The sequence below is a fragment of the Phoenix dactylifera genome, chromosome 11 (assembly GCF_051530095.1).
Source record: "Phoenix dactylifera cultivar Ajwa chromosome 11, Ajwa_hap1_PhDact_Kaust_v1.1, whole genome shotgun sequence".
NCBI lineage: Eukaryota > Viridiplantae > Streptophyta > Magnoliopsida > Arecales > Arecaceae > Phoenix > Phoenix dactylifera.
Genome location: NC_143200.1, coordinates 24,716,581 through 24,735,090, shown reverse-complemented (window position 1 = coordinate 24,735,090; position 18,510 = coordinate 24,716,581). Strand labels below are relative to the sequence as shown.

The following is an 18,510-nucleotide window of genomic DNA, read 5'->3' as shown; positions in this document are numbered from 1 at the left end:
ATCAATTGATTGAATAAAATTAAAAATTTTCGAATAAAATTGAAATGTACGTTGGTGTTTTTCTAGTGTATTTAAAATTTTAGTAATTTTATATTTAATTATCAATTATTATACTTTAGTTATAAAAGAATAGCTCAACACATAACTAACAAAAATACGGAACATTTTGGTTTGGATCAATATCATACTTGACCATGATTGACTACGGAAGACCTATTGAATTTAAAATTCTTTTCATGAACCCAACACAACTCAAGCCGATCAATTGATGGTTGAGTCAGGGTCCAAAATTATGATCTGAATATGAAAATAGGTTGAATTGGGGTCAAATATTCTCTAGTCCAACGGTCAGAGTTAATTGTTTAGATATGCAGCTAGGTTTACACCACACACCTAGGTTTTAGCCTAACCCGTGGGATCTTAGGTAAAAGTTACGCCCAGTTTAGTGAGGTTAAAGGGTGCTTGAGGTGTTTGCCACTTATTCCGAGGATAGACGGGATAAACCCCATGAATCCCCATTCGAAACAGGGCCTCAAGATAACTACTTGGAATTCCAATTATATTGCTCTATTACTTAGGCGTTTGACAAATATTTAATTAAATGAAATTGAATAAAAGAATATTACTAAAATCCTGCCAATCTGGTGAAGTTTGTTTGTGGCTTGAGACAAAATTGACCTGTAAAAGAGCCGTGGTGGGTACATCTTTATAGACTCACAAGAAGACGAGAATGAGAGATGTCTCTATCCTGGCCTTGGCCAGGATTTTCTGCCGGCGTGGGGCAAAAAAATATCTCGACTTCCGCTCGCAATGGGCTACCATAAGTGGGTGGTAGGCATGGGATGGCCACTACAGTTGATTCTTGAAGGGTGTATCCCTGAAAATACAAACATACGGTACCGGTAAGTCTTTCTAGTTTTTTTTTTTGATACAACGGCAACTCACATACAATGGATATAGGTACAATCCATAAAATCAAAAAGATAAGAGAATACAAGGACACCGAAACCACTCTCTAGTTTTCTCTTAAAAGATGGAGCAGTCTTTTCATTCATTCTCCTATTTCTACCTTCCATGGGAAACGTTGGAGATTTTAGAGCGATGAAAGGAGACTTGAGACTCGTTTGATTTGCGTAAAATATTTTTCCTCGCTATAGTATGTTTTAAAAAAAAAGTTAATAATTAAGTATATGATGCATGAGAAAGTGGGTTTTGTATATTTAATTGGTCACGAGAAAATGGTATATTACATAATGACTTATATTTTTTGTTGAGCATTAACTTTTCTGAAAAAATTGTATAAAATATCTTTTATATCCTAAATAAAAGAAAAAACTTACCCCATTCTATTTAAAAGTTTTAGGGTATTTAAAAAAAATCTAATTTCTAGCTGATGAGAATTAAAAAATTTTCATTTCCTACATGAATTTTTCTTTTTCATAAAATATGAAAATCTTCTTCTATAAAAAACTATTTTTTCATATTTCTTTTTTGAAGACTCCAACCAAATATGAGCTATTTTTCTATTTTTTCTGTTGACCATACTTTCTCTCCTCCTCTTCTTATGGCCCAACTGTTCTTAAAGCCATACATCTTGATCCGAGGATGGCGTCGTTTGACAAAGCTATTAGTAGTAAAACTTTCAGAAGTAAAGCTTTTATAAAGAGTTATTTGTTGTTTGGTAACTATATTTCTAAAGTGTTGTGTAACTTTAATGTGTGTTTAGCAAACAAACCGACAAAATATTTTTGATACGACAAAATGACTAAAAAGCACATTACATAGTATTATACAATAGAGCATAAAAAAATATAGTATGCATTAATTCATATATATATAATATAGTATACTATTATTGTAATATAATATAATATTATTCTAATATAATTAATATAATATTATATATTATAGCATAATAATATAACATAATTTGATATTATATAACATAATATATAATACAAGCATTATGATATAATGTAATATAAAGAGATTCTTCCTGTAATTATATAATTTTATCAGAAATATTTTAATTTAAAATAAAAAAATTTTAAAATCTAAAATAGTTTTCCATGTGCTAAAAGTAATTTTCCGAAGAAGTTAAAATAATTTCTCGATTTTTTAGCAAATACTTCTATTATATTTAAAAGTATTTTTGAAGGATCAGAAAGTGCTTTATGGTCCATCAAAAACTCTGCCAAATGGAGCCTAAAACCTAGATTACAAATACACCCTAAATCACGTGTGCAAGGAGAGGAGATAATATATAGCCTCAAAATACAACCCACCGGTAATCATTGATGTAAGGAGAGGATTATATGCTGCGACACTGGGAAAATATCTGCGACAATTTACTCTTCTTCCTTGACGAGGTCTAGGTTCACCAAAAAAAGTAAAAATCCTTGAATGATTGATACTTGTGGAGAAAAATTCTTGCATTTCATTCATCATGAACATCCCAGCATAAAGCATCATTCAAATTGGCGATCACAAGACTTGGCAAAATCACCCACCTCGGAAAGATTCACGGGGATTATCCCGAACGAGTGGCGGTCGGGGGAGATGGCGGAGCCGGAGGTGGGGAGGAAGACGGGGTCAGTTAAGGCCCCTGGCACGGCGGTGGCCGATGACCCGGGTTGGCCCCGGCCTTCACACATTGCTCCTGGGCAGGCCAAGACCACGCCGCTGTGGTCGGAGGTGGCGGGAGGGATGAAACGGCGGCCGGAGGAACCCAGTCATCGCCTCACTGCTGACGAACTGGAGGTGCTGCAACGGAGGTTTCCTCGGGTGGCGGTGGTCCCGGAGGAGAGGGTTGCGGCAGCTAGGAACAGCTGGATGGAAACAGCTGTGATTGCAAAGAGCTTGGGGCGGCGGGTCTCTCCGGAGCTGGTGGCACGGGATCTCAGGAGCAGGGGAAAGTTAAAAAATGAGGTTGAGGTCTTGCCGATGATGGAGGGCTTCGTTATTGTCCGGTTTGCCTCTGGCGACGACCGGGCGGCGGCGCTCGCTGCTGGGCCGTGGGTGGTGGCGGGGCAGTTATTGGCAATGGAGAAGTGGAGACCCGATTTCATTCCGGGTACTCATTCGGTGAACCGAGCGGTTGTTTGGGTCCGGCTGCCCGGGCTCCCAGTCGAGTACTGGGATATGGAGGCGATCAGGGTGATTGTGGCGGAGGTGGGAAACCCCCTGGAGCTCGACCGGTTCTCCCATGAGAGGCGGCGCATCGGGTATGCTAGGGTGAAGGTTGAAATCAATGTCCGGCAGCCACTGATCCCGGGAACCATTGTCCAGGGAGCGCAGGCGAGGTTCTGGCAAACCTTTGCCTATGAGGATTTGCCGGGGTTGTGCTATCGGTGCGCCCGCTTGGGCCATCAATCCGACGAGTGCTGCTTCCAGGCCCCGGGATTGCAAACGGGGTCGGAGCCGGGGGTCGAAGAGATGGAGAGGCATGGCGAGCCTGGTAGTGGGTCGGATGTATCCCCACAGCTGGAGGAGGATCGGCTGACCTTTGGCTCGTGGATGACAGTTCCCCGGCAGAGGTTTTGGGGGAAAAGCGGCGCCCCGGCTGGCGTGAAGAAGATGACGGAAACGGCCGAGGCGGATCGGCGAGCAAGTGCGGTGAAACCGACTCCTGACTCGGCTGCGGCAGATCTGGCTGACTCTTCGCCGGACGCTGAGGGGTGGCGGAAGCCAAAGAAGTTCGCCCGGCGAGGGTCGCCGGGGAAGGGTTCGGGACATCCGGACACCGGTGTGGCGGCGGGATCTCAGACGGCCGAGTTGACTCGGCACCAGGCGCAATCGGACCGAGTTCTGAAGTCGCCAGCCAGACCCCAAGACCCAGGCCCAAGTCAGGACCGTGGGCCGAATAGATCTGTGGGCCCGCTGAATCTGGATCAGGCCAGAGCCCATCAGCGGGCCGAGGCGGGGCCCGTTATGTTCAAACGGGCTCGTAGCCCATCCAAGCGGCCGGCTGGCACGGCCCGTTTGGCACGGTTCCCTTCCGTGCCAAACGTGCCGAGGCCGGCGATGGTAGGCCAGGGAGCTGACCGGCGGAGATTCCGCAGCCGGAGCTTGTCGCCGGCGGTCGTGGGAGGAGTCCGGCCACCTGCTAGGCAGCCCTTTGTTGCCCTGAGTCCCGGTGGTGCGGTGAAGGGGGTCTACGGCGACAAGGCGTTGGATCGGCCGAGATCATCGACTTCGACCTCTACAGCGGCGGCCGGCGGCGGGGTCCCGACGGGGATTCTAACGGGCAGCTTGTCATGTTCGGGAGAAGGGGAGAACAGGGGCACGGGAGACCCTAGATGCTTGCCGGTTGTTGGAGTGCAGGGGGAATCGGCCGATCGGGAGGCTGGGGAAGGAGGTTCCACTGGCGGCCCGGGTCATGCTGTGATTGCCAAGCAGATGAAGGAGGTGTTGCTTGCTCATGGACAGAAGGATGCAGGGTCTTCCATAGAGGAGAATGGGTCACGGGTGGTGGATGGGTCACAGGTATCTCTGACTCATCCAAGCACTGTTCAACAGTTGTAATGAAGGTTTTATTGTGGAACTGTAGGGGGGCGGGGAAGCCGTCCTTCAAACCGGCTTTCCAGAGATTGGTAAGCCTTCATGATCCTGAGATTTGTATTCTGTTTGAGACAAGATTGTCGGGAGGAAGCTTGGAGCGGGTCAGGCATACTATTCCGAGGTCTTGGGGGACTTATGTAGTGGAGGCACAGGGGCTATCCGGAGGGATTATTGTGTTGTGGAGGGTGGGGACGTGCAACATTGACGTTTTCCACCAGTGTAGGCAGCAGGTGAACTTAGTGATATCAGAGGGTAATGCTCCCCCATGGGTTTTACTGGCAGTATATGCAAGTACTGATTATAGGGAGAGAAGAGTGTTGTGGGAGGAGGCCACAAGCCTCATACAGTTGGGGCACCCGGTGTTGATAGCAGGGGACTTTAATTGTATTGATGGTCCGATGGAGAAGAGGGGTGGGAAGGCATTCACCAACAAAATTGAGGTCCGGGAATTTCAGAACTTCTTAATGTCTAATGGGCTAGCTGATCTTGGATTCACAGGCCCAAGATTTACATGGTGCAATAACCAGCAGGGCCAGGCCAGAGTATGGGAGCGGCTTGACCGAGTATTTGCCTCGACCGGATGGGTACAGAGATTCTCAGATTATTGGGTGCGCCACTTGCCTAGGATTGCCTCTGACCATTGCCCCATATTGGTGAGTACTTCACATTTTGTTCAGACTTATTCTCCATTTCGATTTGAGAAGGTATGGCTATCCTACCCGAGATCGTGGGATGTGGTGAGGGAGGCCTGGAGTACGCCTGTTAGGGGGAGTGCGATGTATAGGGTGACCCGGAAGCTTGAGCTGACTAGACGCCGGTTGATCCGGTGGAATAAGGAGGAAGTGGGGAATCTGTTTAGAAGGGTGGAGAAAGTTGAAGCATCTATTATTAGGGCGCAGGCCCATGAGGATAGTGGTGGAGGACTGTCTGAGGAGGACCAGGGGGAGCTTAGGGGGCTTTTGGCTGTGCATCATTCTCTACTCAGGCAGCAGGAGGTATTCTGGAGACAGAAATCGAGGGTTCAGTGGATCCGCGAGGGGGATCGCAACACGAGGTTCTTTCATCAGTCGACTATCATGCGGAGACAGCAGAACAGGATTCGCAGGATCAGGGATAGCAGTGGGCAGGAGTCAGAGGATATGGAGGTTGTCAGGAGGACTCTACTACAGTTTTTTCACGCCAGATGGACTGATACAGGGAGGTTGGATGTTGATAGCGGTGAGTGGGGGTTGGTTCCAGAGGTGCAGATCACCGAGGGTGAGAATGCAGCATTGAGCAGACCAGTGTCAGATATGGAGATTCAGGAGGCCCTATGGTCCCTAGGTGAGGATAAGGCCCCAGGCCCGGATGGTTTCCCCCCACTTTTCTTCAGGAGATATTGGCAGATCATTAGACAGGAGATTCTAGAGGCTGTGCAGCAGTTCTTTGTATCGGCATCGATGCCTGTGGAGTGGAGGCGGACCTTTATCACCTTGATCCCGAAGAGACATGACCCAGTAGAGCCGGGCCACTTTCGACCTATTAGTTTGTGCACGACTTTGCACAAAGTAGTGGCTAAGGTATTGGTTCAGAGGTTGAGAGGTATTTTGCCCAGGATTATTTGTCAGGAGCAGGGAGCCTTTGTAGGGGGTCGTTCGATCTCTGATAACGTCCTTTGTGCACATGAGTTCATGTCTGATCTGCAGAGTGCTCCCCGGTGTAGGAGCTTGATGGGGGTAAAACTGGATATGGAGCGGGCGTATGACAGGATGAGGTGGGATTTTGTGAGGCGGTCATTGGAGATGTTTGGTTTCCACCCTCAGTGGATTAGATGGATTCAGGGGTGCATTCTGTCACCATCATTTGCATTATTGATAAATGGTTCCCCATCGCGGTATTTCGAGTCATCAGTGGGCTTGAGACAGGGCTGTCCGCTGTCACCTCTTCTGTTCATCATCTGCTCAGACTTCTTATCACGAGCACTTCGCCATGCAGCAGTGTCACAGGAGATTGAGGCATATAGGCCGGCGAGGGGTGCGACATGTATCTCTCACCTGCTGTTTGCGGATGACTGCTTACTACTGTCTCGCGCGACACGGAGATCAGCTCTGACCATTAGTGGGATCCTGGAGGGATATTGTAGAGTTTCAGGTCAGATGGTCAACTTATCTAAGTCAGCCATCAGCTTCAGCCCGAGGACTGATCCTAGGGTGAAGGCCTCCATTATGAGCAGATTGGGGATTGGCGAGCAGGAGGGGACCTTTAGATACCTCGGGGTCCCGATTACTGGCCGACGCTTACGGCAGGGGGAGTGTTCGTCTATGGAGGCGTGTATCAGACGGAGATTGGAGAGCTGGCAGGTGAGCACCCTTTCGATGATGGGCAGAGTCACCCTACTGAGGTCAGTTTTGAGTTCTATTCCTATTTACCTATTGTCTAATACACTGGTACCGGTGTCTGTGCTCCGCAAATTGGAGAGGTTGTTCAGGACTTTCATTTGGGGGCATCGTGGGGACAGAGGGGGCATCCACTTACTAGCTTGGGAGGTCATTTGTCAGCCAACCAGTCGGGGTGGACTGGGAATCCACTCTCTACTTGAGCGTAGGGAGATACTGGCCACGAGGCTTGCAGTCAGATTTCTTCTGGAGTCGGGGAGTATTTGGGCCTCTTTGCTGAGGGCGAAGTATGGTGACCCCATCACTTCGGCCACATTCAGAGCTGGACGCGGAGCTTCCTTTATTTGGAGAGAGATATGTGCTCGTGCCCCGGGGGTGCTGCCTATGATACGATGGGAGATTGGGGACGGTCGGACTATCAGGATTCTAGAGGATAGGTGGCTATCAGAGGGCAGATTGCAGGACTGGCCCACATTGATGGATCATGGGTGGTTGGAGGGGCGCACACCGAGTGCTCTGTTTGTCCAGGGGGAGCAGAGATGGGATGTAGATCTTGTTAGGCAGACTTTTGATGAGCAGCTTGCAGAGCGAGTGCTGGCCTTACCGATACCGATGGGGATGACAGTGGATAGGAGGATATGGAGCTTGTCCGGGCGGACGACAGTGAGGTCTCGCGATATAGCGCAGTGGAGGGGAGGAGTGGAGACCCGATATCTTGATGGTGCTTGGATCTGGAGACTACGTGTTCATCCACGCGTCGCACTATTCATGTGGAAGGTAGCTTGGGGCTGCCTCCCCGCGAGGAGTGTTCTGATGCGACGGGGAGTACGGATAGCTGCGGACTGTGCAGTCTGTTCGGAGGTGGAGGAGTCCATCTATCATGTGCTAGTTGAGTGCCCGCGGGCTGTTCAGATCTGGAGGTGTGCAGGGTTGGCCTACGACCCGAGGCAGAGATGGCCGTCCATTGCTGAGTTCATTCGCTTCCTGGAGAGTCCGGGGGCAGGGCCCGGGGTGATGGAGAGAGGGACTCGGGTTGCATACCTGGCTTACCACTCCTGGTTAGACAGGAATGCACGAGTCTTTGAGGGTCGGAGCACGCCCCCGGGGGCGGTGGTGGCCAGGGCCTTTTTGCATGCAGAGGAGTTTCTTAGCACTGCTGTGGGGTCACCTTCCGGGTTGGCCAGGGACATCTGGGGTACCCCCTCTGCTCTTGTAGCGCCCACTTACGTTTTCGTATCCTGGGTACCCCCACCCCCTGGCTTCCTAAAGGTGAATTTCGATGGCAGTATGGCAGCTGACCGGAGAGGTGGAGGTGTAGGCTTCGTCATTCGAGATCATGATGCCAGACTGGTGGCACTGGGGGGTCAGTGGATCTCCGATGCATCGGTGGTATGTGCTGAGCTCCGAGCCGCATGGGAGGGCGTATCTTATGCGAGACGGACACTGGGTGCTGACCAGATCATTCTTGAGGGTGACTCGTCCACTGTGATTGATTGGGTGAGAGGCCGAGGTCGTGCAGGTGAGGGCAGACCGCTGCTTATGGACATTCGCAGTCTTCTGCAGGCGTGTGAAACCTATCAGGCTACACACGTCTACAGGGAAGCGAATTGTGCAGCTGATTGGGTCGCTTCCTATGCGGCTCACCATTCTGGAGGTTTTATTTTGCGGGAGCCCGACACTGTGCCGGAGTCTCTCTTTGATTTACTTGTTTCAGATTTTGCAGGCCGTATCCACACCCGTAGGGTGTGAGCCGCCGTTGTACCAAAAAAAAAAAAAAAGATTCAACCATCATAAACTTCTGTTTCCATTTCCTATATCCCCTTCCATATGTATTTTCCATAGCTCATTAGGTTTGAAGCCCTCGTTCCTCCTATCTGCATGACAGGCTCCGTAGCCGCCCATCTCCTTAATCTGTTCGAAAAAAAGACACTGGCTCGGTCATATTTCGAGACAGTAGCTTTCCAGCGGAATAGAATCGAACAGCTTGGAGGCAACCGAATGCCGGGATTGTCTGCCGCCCAGCACCCGGACGACGACTTCGCTCGTGAGACGAGGAGAGCTCTCTTCCAATTCCCCCGAGAGCTCGAGCCCCTTCCTAAATCCACTCCAAAAATCTAATCTTTCGGCGAATACTATAATGTCCACTTGTCCAGTAGCACATCAGAATCAAACAAACTGAAACGGAATCTGGATATGAAACAAATAATTATCAAACAATCGCGCTGCGAAGAAAAAGTTATATAGATCACTTCGCCTTCCCCCTTCCTCTCCTCGGTCTCGCCGCTGCTTTTCTCCCCCGGCCACGGCTGGTGCTCGGATAATACTCACCCAGCATCCGCTCGACGGACTCCACCATCGTAGCATTATGCGGTCTGCCTCTGGTGCCTTTGGTTCGACGAGCAGCAGCAGCCTTGCCTGAAGGCTCAAGGATTCTCCCGGACGGTCCTTCGGCTGGCTCGCCATTGCCGGAGTTGCTTACCTTGACATACCCCTTCCTATCGACGTACAGTTCCACGTCTAATCCAGCTGATGACCTGTAAAAAAATTAAGTTTATGCATCACATCATAAAAAAAATTAAAGACAATTGAGTGTTTAAACAGCGCATTGCATTTCATCTGAACAGTTAAAAACAGCTGACAGGCATTTTGATCTGCCTGAATTTATTAGCCTAATGAGAAAAACAGAGGAAGTTTAACCAAAATTCTATCCTTTTCCATTGCACGAATCAGAAATAATGTTTTGCAATAAATTGCCGTGACTTCGCACGATATAACTTGCGATATTTTATGTAGTTATATCATAATAAAGGGATTGTTCTTTAGCTACAAAAGCAGAATTTATTGAAATATGTAGCAAGTGTCATTTTAGCTCATCTATAAGGCATTTTACCTTTATCACATCTTAATTGTGATAGAAATTTTTATGTAAAGCCATCTAAAATTAAATAACTCATGATCGGAGTATGAGACAGTAGTCTATGAGATCCAAAAGTGATAAATGAAACCGAGCATTATAAATGTCAAAATATTATTATAGTCTAGTGAAGAGTGCTTTATTATTGCAAAATTATGTTAAGAAAGTACAAGAGAAAGCTGGCACAGTTCTTCATGGGCTCAAAAATACAAAGATAACCAACCTTAATGCGGACTCAATCTCCTCTTTTGGCATTATTGCCTGTCCGGCATATGAGACATTTTGGAAAGGGTCCCCTGAATATAAGAAGGGACCTGCGTTAATATGATGAAATGCAGATAAGGATTCATTTGCAGAAGTGGATGTCATTTGGTTAAAAACTGTACTCGTTGTCCAGAATGAGAACATACCATCATGCTTCATTGCTGTAGAAACAGGAATATGAGAGTCATGAGGAACAAAAATATTCTCAAGTTGTTCCTTGGCTTTTGAGGGCTCTTCCACATCCTTCAGACATAATAAATAAATAAGTTCTGTATAAATTATAAGAAGTTCTACGTATTTTTGTATCTTGGATAACCAACTCAAGATATAAAAATTAACATAAAGAAATAACGACTGAGAATTAGCAAAGAAAACAAATTGTGGAATACGTTACAATCCTGCTGCATCGGTGCGGCGTACTCGCATACCTTATTTTCATCTAAAATAGGAACGGCAGGATCGCATGACTTCAGATCACCTCCTGCTCTTACATGAGTAGGTTCTAAAGGCAAGGAAGCTGGTCTCCTAGTGTCGTGTGCTGATGCGGCGGCCACAGCTTCACCATCTGAAATGATGTTATTAGAAGTGATGTTACCTGTTTGAAGTGGATGGAATGCTTCAAAGGACCTTTCAATAGACAATCCAAGGCCTCCAAGTGTACTATGATCTTCAACACATAACTCTGGAGACAAATTTGCAGGTGCATCTACAAATCCTTTATCAGGTGCGAAGGAGACTTTGCAAGCTTCATGTTCTAAACATCCAGCAGATAGATCATTTTTTTTTAACTTAGAAATGTTTAATACATTTTTTGTTGACTTCAGCCTGACCCTTCGAGATTCATCATGACTATCCCCAGGAATCAAGGTATGATAATTCCTTTTCAGGACCTGTATACAAATGTTGACCCCAAAAAGAATCATCATCATCATCATCATCCAAGCCTCGATCAAAGTAGGTTAAGCCTGAAACCTTAATACGATAGAAGACTGCTTAAAATTTCCATTTTTAAGAAGTACGAATGTTGTATGTATATATGTATATATGAGATGAAATGCACTCCTCTCGAGAAGAGAAGGCTTTTACTCTTCTTGACTTCAAAATCAATAATAGGGCATCCAAATCCAAGATCTATACTGTTAATCATGATCCATACTACTAAAATGCCTAGATATAAATAATCATATGTTTTGGTGGTTTCCATTCTGCGCATCAAGTGAGTGCAAAAATGAACTGTTAAATAATATAAGATCATATTTTGCTATGATCTAAAAATTAAAATCTACTGATTTTCAGTATATATATATATATATATCTTAAAATATGTGAATCATGAACAATAAGATGAATTCTCAATTTAAATGTTTTATGATATATTTAGAATAATTGCACAATAAAAATCATCCATTTTTGTGTCCATATAATGCATGTATTAGAGGCAACCAAAATATGTGATTTTTGGTTTCTATATATTTTTACTGATATAGATATGAACAACAGTGTGGATCTTTGATTTGCATGCCTCCTCTCATCTTGAGACGAGCATATTCTCTCTCTCTCTCTCTCTCTCTCTCTCTCTCTCTCTCTCTCTCTCTCTCTCTCTCTCTCTCTCTCTCTCTCTCTCTATATATATATATATATATATATATATATATATATATATATATATATATATATATATATATATATATATATGCGCATATATAGAAAAAGACAAAAAATATAGCTACTGGATAATCCTGTCACTTTTATGGCATAAAAGTTTTTATAGAGAAAAGAGCATTTATCCTGTATTCAAGGATGGAAGGGTGATAACTGGCCAGGTCTAGTTTCATTACACTCACAGACCAACTGAAAGGAGATGGCATATCAAACACATACCCAAGGAGAACAGGCATCCAAATGGTGGGTCTGTATCTGATCGTGCACCATGTGATACAAGTTTTTCAATATCTTTTTTTGAGGAAATAGGTTTTCCAATATCATTAATTGTACACGAGCAATATTGCGCACTATCTCTCTCCTAATTTTTCTTTTCTTTTGTTAATGCTTTCATCATATCAGGCCACAGAAAGTACCTTGGACAAGGGCAAAGAGTGATCAGTGTTTGAATATGTTGTTTCATCTTTGTATAGATGCATCATGCGAGGTGGTGTTGACTTATACTCCATATTGTTTTGGGATGGAAATTGGCATGAGGACAAGGACTGCATGTAAGTTTTAGCCATATCAAGAGGTGAACTTTTTCCACCTTCAAAATCCTGCACAGGAAATAATACATAATGAATGCTTGATCAAACAGGAAGCTTGGAATCCCCGCACCAAGAACTAACTTATAACTGCAATTTGACTAAACAACAGAGTACTTTGAAACATGGACTACCAGCAATCAGAACATGAAGAGATATTTCTGATGAAGTTATCAATGCATTAGCTAGGATAAACATTGTTTTTTGCATCATATAAAAAGATTATTTCTGCACTATCGCATGTCTCACGAGGACTATTAAGTTTGATGGATAAAAGATGCCTTCCCTAAGAAACTCCAGAAACAGTAGACCCAAGATTTAAGAAAACTTGATCTAAGGAAATAATTAGTAGGCATAACTAAAAGAGAATATACGTACAGGTCAAATATGCTTTAATAATTGTTGTTATTTCATTGACCATTCTAAACTTAAGGACCAGCTCAACACATTGCCCAGATACAACTCAGAACAACTGTGACATATTAGATATTGTTCTCTATGATACCCAAGGATAAAATATAATGTGGGAACAAACAAAGGTATTGTATTCTGCATATATACTAGCAATAATATCTGTCTTCCACTTTCCACATTCCAGCATAACTCAAAATAACACTAATCTTCTATAATGTGTAGAAACTACCCATTGAGAGAGACAGAACCTTAATTTTTTTGTCATAAAAGGAATTGTCAAGCATGATAAAAAAAAAGGTATCTAACTTAGGCTATAAAACCACACGTGATCTGCTCGCATTTGCCTGTGATCAAAACTGAATCACATAGCAGTCTGCCAAACAACAAATTTGCTACCATATTCCAAAAATACTCAACAATTTTTAAAATAACAAAACTGATTTTTGTAGAAAGGGACCATCACAGTGCGTTGCATAATTTGGTCATTAGAAATCCTGCTAATTAGACAACAATTTCACCACACAGTCATAGAAGTCACACTCTATGTGTAAAATTTTGTCATAAACCTAATATTTCAGGAAAATCCATAAAACGAATGGAATTAATCTTTTGGAAACAATAAAAGCATTTGCACTGCATTAACATGGTCCAGAACAAGATCACGTTAGTAATTCTTCTGAATCAGACCTCATTCATGATAAAGGCACAAAATATTGAAAGAAGGAAGCAGCACTCACTGACTGAAGCATATTGGTATTTAGAGAGGAAGGCCCACAATCACAACCATGACCGGAGCTTGGTGACAACCTTTTTGACTCTAACCATTTCTTTGCCTCAATAACAGCTCTGTCATGGAAACCTGGTGGAAGTGCTTGGTGGTCAGAAGATCCTGGAGAAGAAAGTTGCCAAGATCCTGGAAAATCAATAGTATTGCTGGCTGCCCTTCCAAGAAGTTCCCTTTGCACTCCATCCTGACAAACTTCTGTAGATTGGAAGTCCACAACTCGTGATTGAATTATCTTCGTAAGTTTATTGCATTCATCCCTGGTAGGAAATAGGAAGATGCACACTCAAAACTCCATAACATGAAACATAATATAAGCTATTAACTAAACAAGCCCTATTGTATGTTAACTCTCTAAATGTACCACATAAGATAGCTCAAAGAGTGTGATTTTCAAATGCAGACACCAGTTCTTCTGTCTATCTTGGACTTCCAGTTCACTCAGTTTCCATATATACCAGACAGCAAAATTATGCAACATAACTTGTAACAAACTCCAGAGATATGCGGACAAAAGGTGAAGTGGTGAGCTATAACTATGTAGCTACACCAACAGCTTCGAAATGAAGGAAACTTGTGAACCGGAAAAAGAATGAAATGTTTATAGCAGGTGATCAAAGAGATGATGGCAATTACAGCATAAATTTTTATTTTTGAGATAAATTTTAGTAAGTAAACCACTTCAGAAAGTTTTCCAAAATCCAATTCTAGAAGAATTTTCAATTAATAATTTTGGGCATGGAGGGGCCTCATTATGAATAAGCATATATTCTACAGACATATTTCTAAAAATTGACATTGAGAACTCTAATGAAACGACAAAATGTGCTTTTTCACAAACCTAAGTCATCTGAAAATGTACGTTGTGAACCACTTGATTCATCTGCAGATACTGAGTGCACAGAGAAGAAGAATCTTTAAATATGAAAGCAGGCAATTATAACTTATCATAGAGGAAGGAATATGCAACTATGAGCTGTCTTGCACGAGAGAAGTTTCTAAGTTCTATGCTAGAGATGCCAGTTTGAAGAACTGGAACACAAGATAATAGCCTTGAAACTTAACATTCGTTTAGGCTATAAAGTATGAGAATTTTCATTCCTTTTGGAGCTTCAGCTAATCCTTTGTAATATGATACCTATACTTTGATTTTGGAGAGGGAGAGGAAGAGATGTTTCATTCCAGAGGATTTGGCTCTTGAAGGGACTTCAACATACAGGTTTCATAAAACCGACTCCAAAGGAGATACATGCTTCTACATTAACAGTGTTAGAAAAACCTGGTTTCTGGAAGACATGAAACAAAATTTCAATTGTGAATGTTAAATCATCCTTTAACCATGTCCTGACTTCGAAGGTTATAATAGATATCCATCAGCTAGAATGTTAGAAAGGATAGTTACTGCACTTGATGAGCATAAAGCATGAGAATCAGAAGAAGCAGACCAGATTTTTTCATACCCAATTTAATCTCCAAGAAGATGCTCAAATATAGAAGAGAAAAAACATAAAACAGCATAAACAATGTAGGTATACAGATTAACAGGGAGAAACTAGTATGTTAAATAAAAACAATTATTGTAAGTATCCAGAAGAAAGAGAACTAATGGAGTGATCCAATTTATAAATACCTTGAAAAGGTCTCTTGCATTAGCAACTGTTCTATGGCATGTTTGGATTCAATTTCTGAGACAATGGCTAATGATCCTTCAAGATAGTCCTTCACTATCTTTGAATTCTTTCCACTCTGATGATATATAAAACAAAGTTCCTTTAAACAAGATAAGGGGCAAAATAACAAACAAATGACCAGTCTAACTCTTCAACACTGAAAGGGAAAAAAAGTAAATGTTGAATATACCTGGTTTAATGCATTGTGTTCCTTAGAAGACACAGCAGTATCGTCATCCTCGTCTGCACCAATCAATCAGAGAATAAGTCATGACTCATGAGCTGTTCATTAGCACATAAAATACCCATAAACTTCCATTCAGATAAAAGAATGCAACTAACTTGAGATGGAACTAGGAGATGGGAAAAACTAACAATACAGGTGCAACAAATTCCACCTTATCTTGCAAAAATACAGATCAACATAAGGCTAAACTTCATGGATGCATAAATTGACAAAAATATAACCCGACAGAACAGAGGCAACACATGTCCAAGGTAACAACTTGATCTCAAGCTAGTAAAACCAAAGTTTGTGCGGACAAAATAATAGTGGGACTCTCAATGTGCCTATTGGTAAGATGAATAAGATTTAGCAGCCAGCAGTAGTTAATACAGATCAGCAAGACAGGCCCAACAACCAATCACCATATTCTTTCATTCTTGTCAACATGCTACAAGCTACAGTGGAAAGTAAAATAACAATGATTTAATGTAATAAAACTTTTTCCTCAAACAAGAAGGCAACGAAAAACTGCACTTGTGGCTATAAATGTGAGAAAAACAACAGAGAGTGGAACCAACTTTCCCATTAAATGTCATGAAGGAGACCTTTGATAATCCTAAGAGCATGTGCACTATGTTGGTTCTCAGTTCCTCACAAAACAGGCTAGGTAAAAAATCCAGGAAAAAAGGGAAAAGGATGGCAATATCAAAGGCACATGCACACAGATGCGCAAGTAATCTACAAAATGGACATCTTTCACAACAAAACAGCCACACTTTTGGAACAAGACAAATCCTATATATGATAATTCTTCACACCCTGCCATTGTCCATCTTAATTCCAGAGGTATGTCATACCGTACTGAATCGGACGGTATCGGTACCGACCCTCGATATGCAAAAAAACTCTGTACCATACCGTACTGATACTATGCTAATGTGGCACCGGTACGGAGTCCAGTACCGATATGGCGAACCTTGTTTCAGAGAAAACACAAAATCCTCTTTCCTTACAGCTAACCAAACTGTATGAGATATACCACTTCGAAACTTCCAAATCATCAATAAGGAGTTAGTGTGTTCAATTCGCTGCTCTCATACAAATAAAGAGGTGGTCCATTTAGCTTCGTTTAGACCACCAAAATGACAAAGTCGCAATAAAGAAGTAAATGGTCTAGCATCTCAACATGCGCCAACCAATGAATGCATACATCAACAACTTTCAAACTAGTTTATTTGGCCAAGATATAATCCGATGAAGTATTGATTATTCAGTGGAACTCAAGAGGTTTGAAAATATCTTCCTCCTGAATCTAAGAATCCTCAGCCTACATGTGTGTTTGATTCTATTGAAAGAAAAACAGAAGCGCCCACATAGATATACCTTCTCGAGTTAATTTTCATTTTTTTATGATATGGAGAGTAGAGAGAGGATGCTAAAAGAGGGGTAGAGAGTGGAAGAACTTGCATTTTCTAAAACTTTTTTCCTTTGAAATGCCACTTTCTAATGCCTCTTCTAGAAAAAATTTAGATTGTCAACTGAACAAGGCATCCCTTTATCTTCAATTGATATGTACATCTCTTCCTTTTTAAATTCTCTAGCACCCTACCTCTAGCGGTGCAACTCTAAGGGCATGTTTAATATTGATTTAAAAAGTGCTTTTGCAACTTTTAAAGCAAAAAAAAGCATTTTTCAAGGAAGGTGACAGTATATGAAAAATGCTTCTACGAGAAGAAAAGTATATAAAAAAAATGCTTTTAGAAGACACTAGAAAAGTATATAATACCATGATTCACGTGAACATTCTTATCCATGCAACCCATCCTTACATGTGTCTACCATCATCTTGATTTAGAAAAAAAAAATCAATTTTAACATTGTGCAACATTGCAGCTCATTGACAGCCTTGCTATTATCATAAGGATCATATTTCTAAAATTTTCTGACATGCAGTAATTACAATATAACCAAGAATTATATATCTACTTACCAAAAGAAACAATTGTATCTCTGCTTTGAATTCTGCTCGATGTCTTTACCTAGCACTCCGTTCTTATCTGTGACAAATTTATACTATAAATAGATAAACCTAGAACATATCTTAGCCACCAATTTCTATGCAGATCTCGATTTCATGTAAATCGTGATTAGATTTCTATTTGATAAACTCAAGTTTAGTTCCAAATTTAAACCTTTCCTCTCCAATCAAAACGGTCCACAAAATTGAAATCCCCAAACCAGAATATCTCATTTAAATTAATTCATCCTATCAAATACGTTATGTTCCCAGCTTTTTAACATAAATCGACCTAATACCAAGATATTTAAAAGCAAAAAAAGAAACCTATAACCAGGGCCTAAGAGAAACGAATGAAAAGGAAAGAAAAAGACACAATGGTACTCACTGGGATTATTACCATTATCTTTGTCTGAGGAATAAGAAGAGGAGGAGGTGGTGGTGGTGGTGGAATCAGAGCGGAGGACAGAGGAGATGAGTTTCCTGGTGCCAGAGACGAGCCCTGAGAACCACCCGGTATTGCCGGACTGTGCAGGATTAGGGGACGGCGATTCCTCCGGACTGAGGCAGGGTGTGACTGGCGGCGCCATTGGCCGGCCCCGGAGTATCTCCCCATCCTCGTCCGCCTGACGAGACTTGAAGAGGGAGGACATCGGAGAGAGAAAGAGAGGGAAGGGGGAATGCGAGAAATGGAGGGAGAGCAGCAATAACCGCAAAGGCGCGAGCACCGGTCGGTATTTCCGCTGGATTACTATAGAAAAACGGTTATTGGAATGGTTAGGTGTCACGTTGTTTGCACGTGATTAGAAAGTGGAGACGGGGCGAGAGGGTGGCAACGCCAATGGGTTGGTCAGGCTAAAGCCCAAAGCCTCTCATGTCAAGGTTGTGCTATGCTAAATTGCTTTAATTAGCTTCAAAAGCAAGTAGAATCTAACTACTTGAGTTTAGTGAATGATAATTCGCGATAACAAATGTATTTGATTATTATAAATTTATGAATTACGAATTGATAAAATTAATATCATGAATACTTATGA

At 42.7% G+C, this 18,510-nt stretch overlaps 1 protein-coding gene across 2 annotated transcripts; it reads right to left on the bottom strand.

Moving 5' to 3' along the window:
- Nucleotides 1-9,101: 9,101 nt before the first annotated feature.
- LOC103707127 (uncharacterized) lies at nucleotides 9,102-18,193 on the bottom strand. 2 transcript variants are annotated; one of them, XM_088707385.2, is made up of 9 exons: nucleotides 17,874-18,193; nucleotides 15,421-15,473; nucleotides 15,191-15,306; nucleotides 13,514-13,820; nucleotides 12,192-12,374; nucleotides 10,542-11,003; nucleotides 10,260-10,356; nucleotides 10,073-10,145; nucleotides 9,102-9,469 (listed from the first exon to the last, which is right to left on the bottom strand). In XM_088707385.2, exons 1-9 carry the CDS (start codon nucleotides 18,124-18,126, stop codon nucleotides 9,181-9,183), a joined length of 1,833 nt encoding a protein of 610 aa, XP_088563511.2. In that variant the 5' UTR covers nucleotides 18,127-18,193; the 3' UTR covers nucleotides 9,102-9,180. The 2 variants fall into 2 exon arrangements, with proteins under 2 accessions (XP_088563511.2, XP_038984010.3); XM_039128082.3 differs by having other exon boundaries at nucleotides 10,073-10,163; nucleotides 17,874-18,190.
- Between the last annotated feature and the right edge of the window lie 317 nt (nucleotides 18,194-18,510).

Coding starts and splice junctions, on each gene's coding strand:
- LOC103707127 (XM_039128082.3), bottom strand. CDS start 18,126: ATGTCCTCCCTCTTCAAGTCTCGTCAGGCGGACGAGGATGGGGAGATA. Junction 13,821..15,190: donor ATGCAAGAGACCTTTTCAAG/GTATTTATAAAT, acceptor ATTTCCTACCAG/GGATGAATGCAATAAACTTA. Junction 10,164..10,259: donor TACAGCAATGAAGCATGATG/GTATGTTCTCAT, acceptor ATATTAACGCAG/GTCCCTTCTTATATTCAGGG.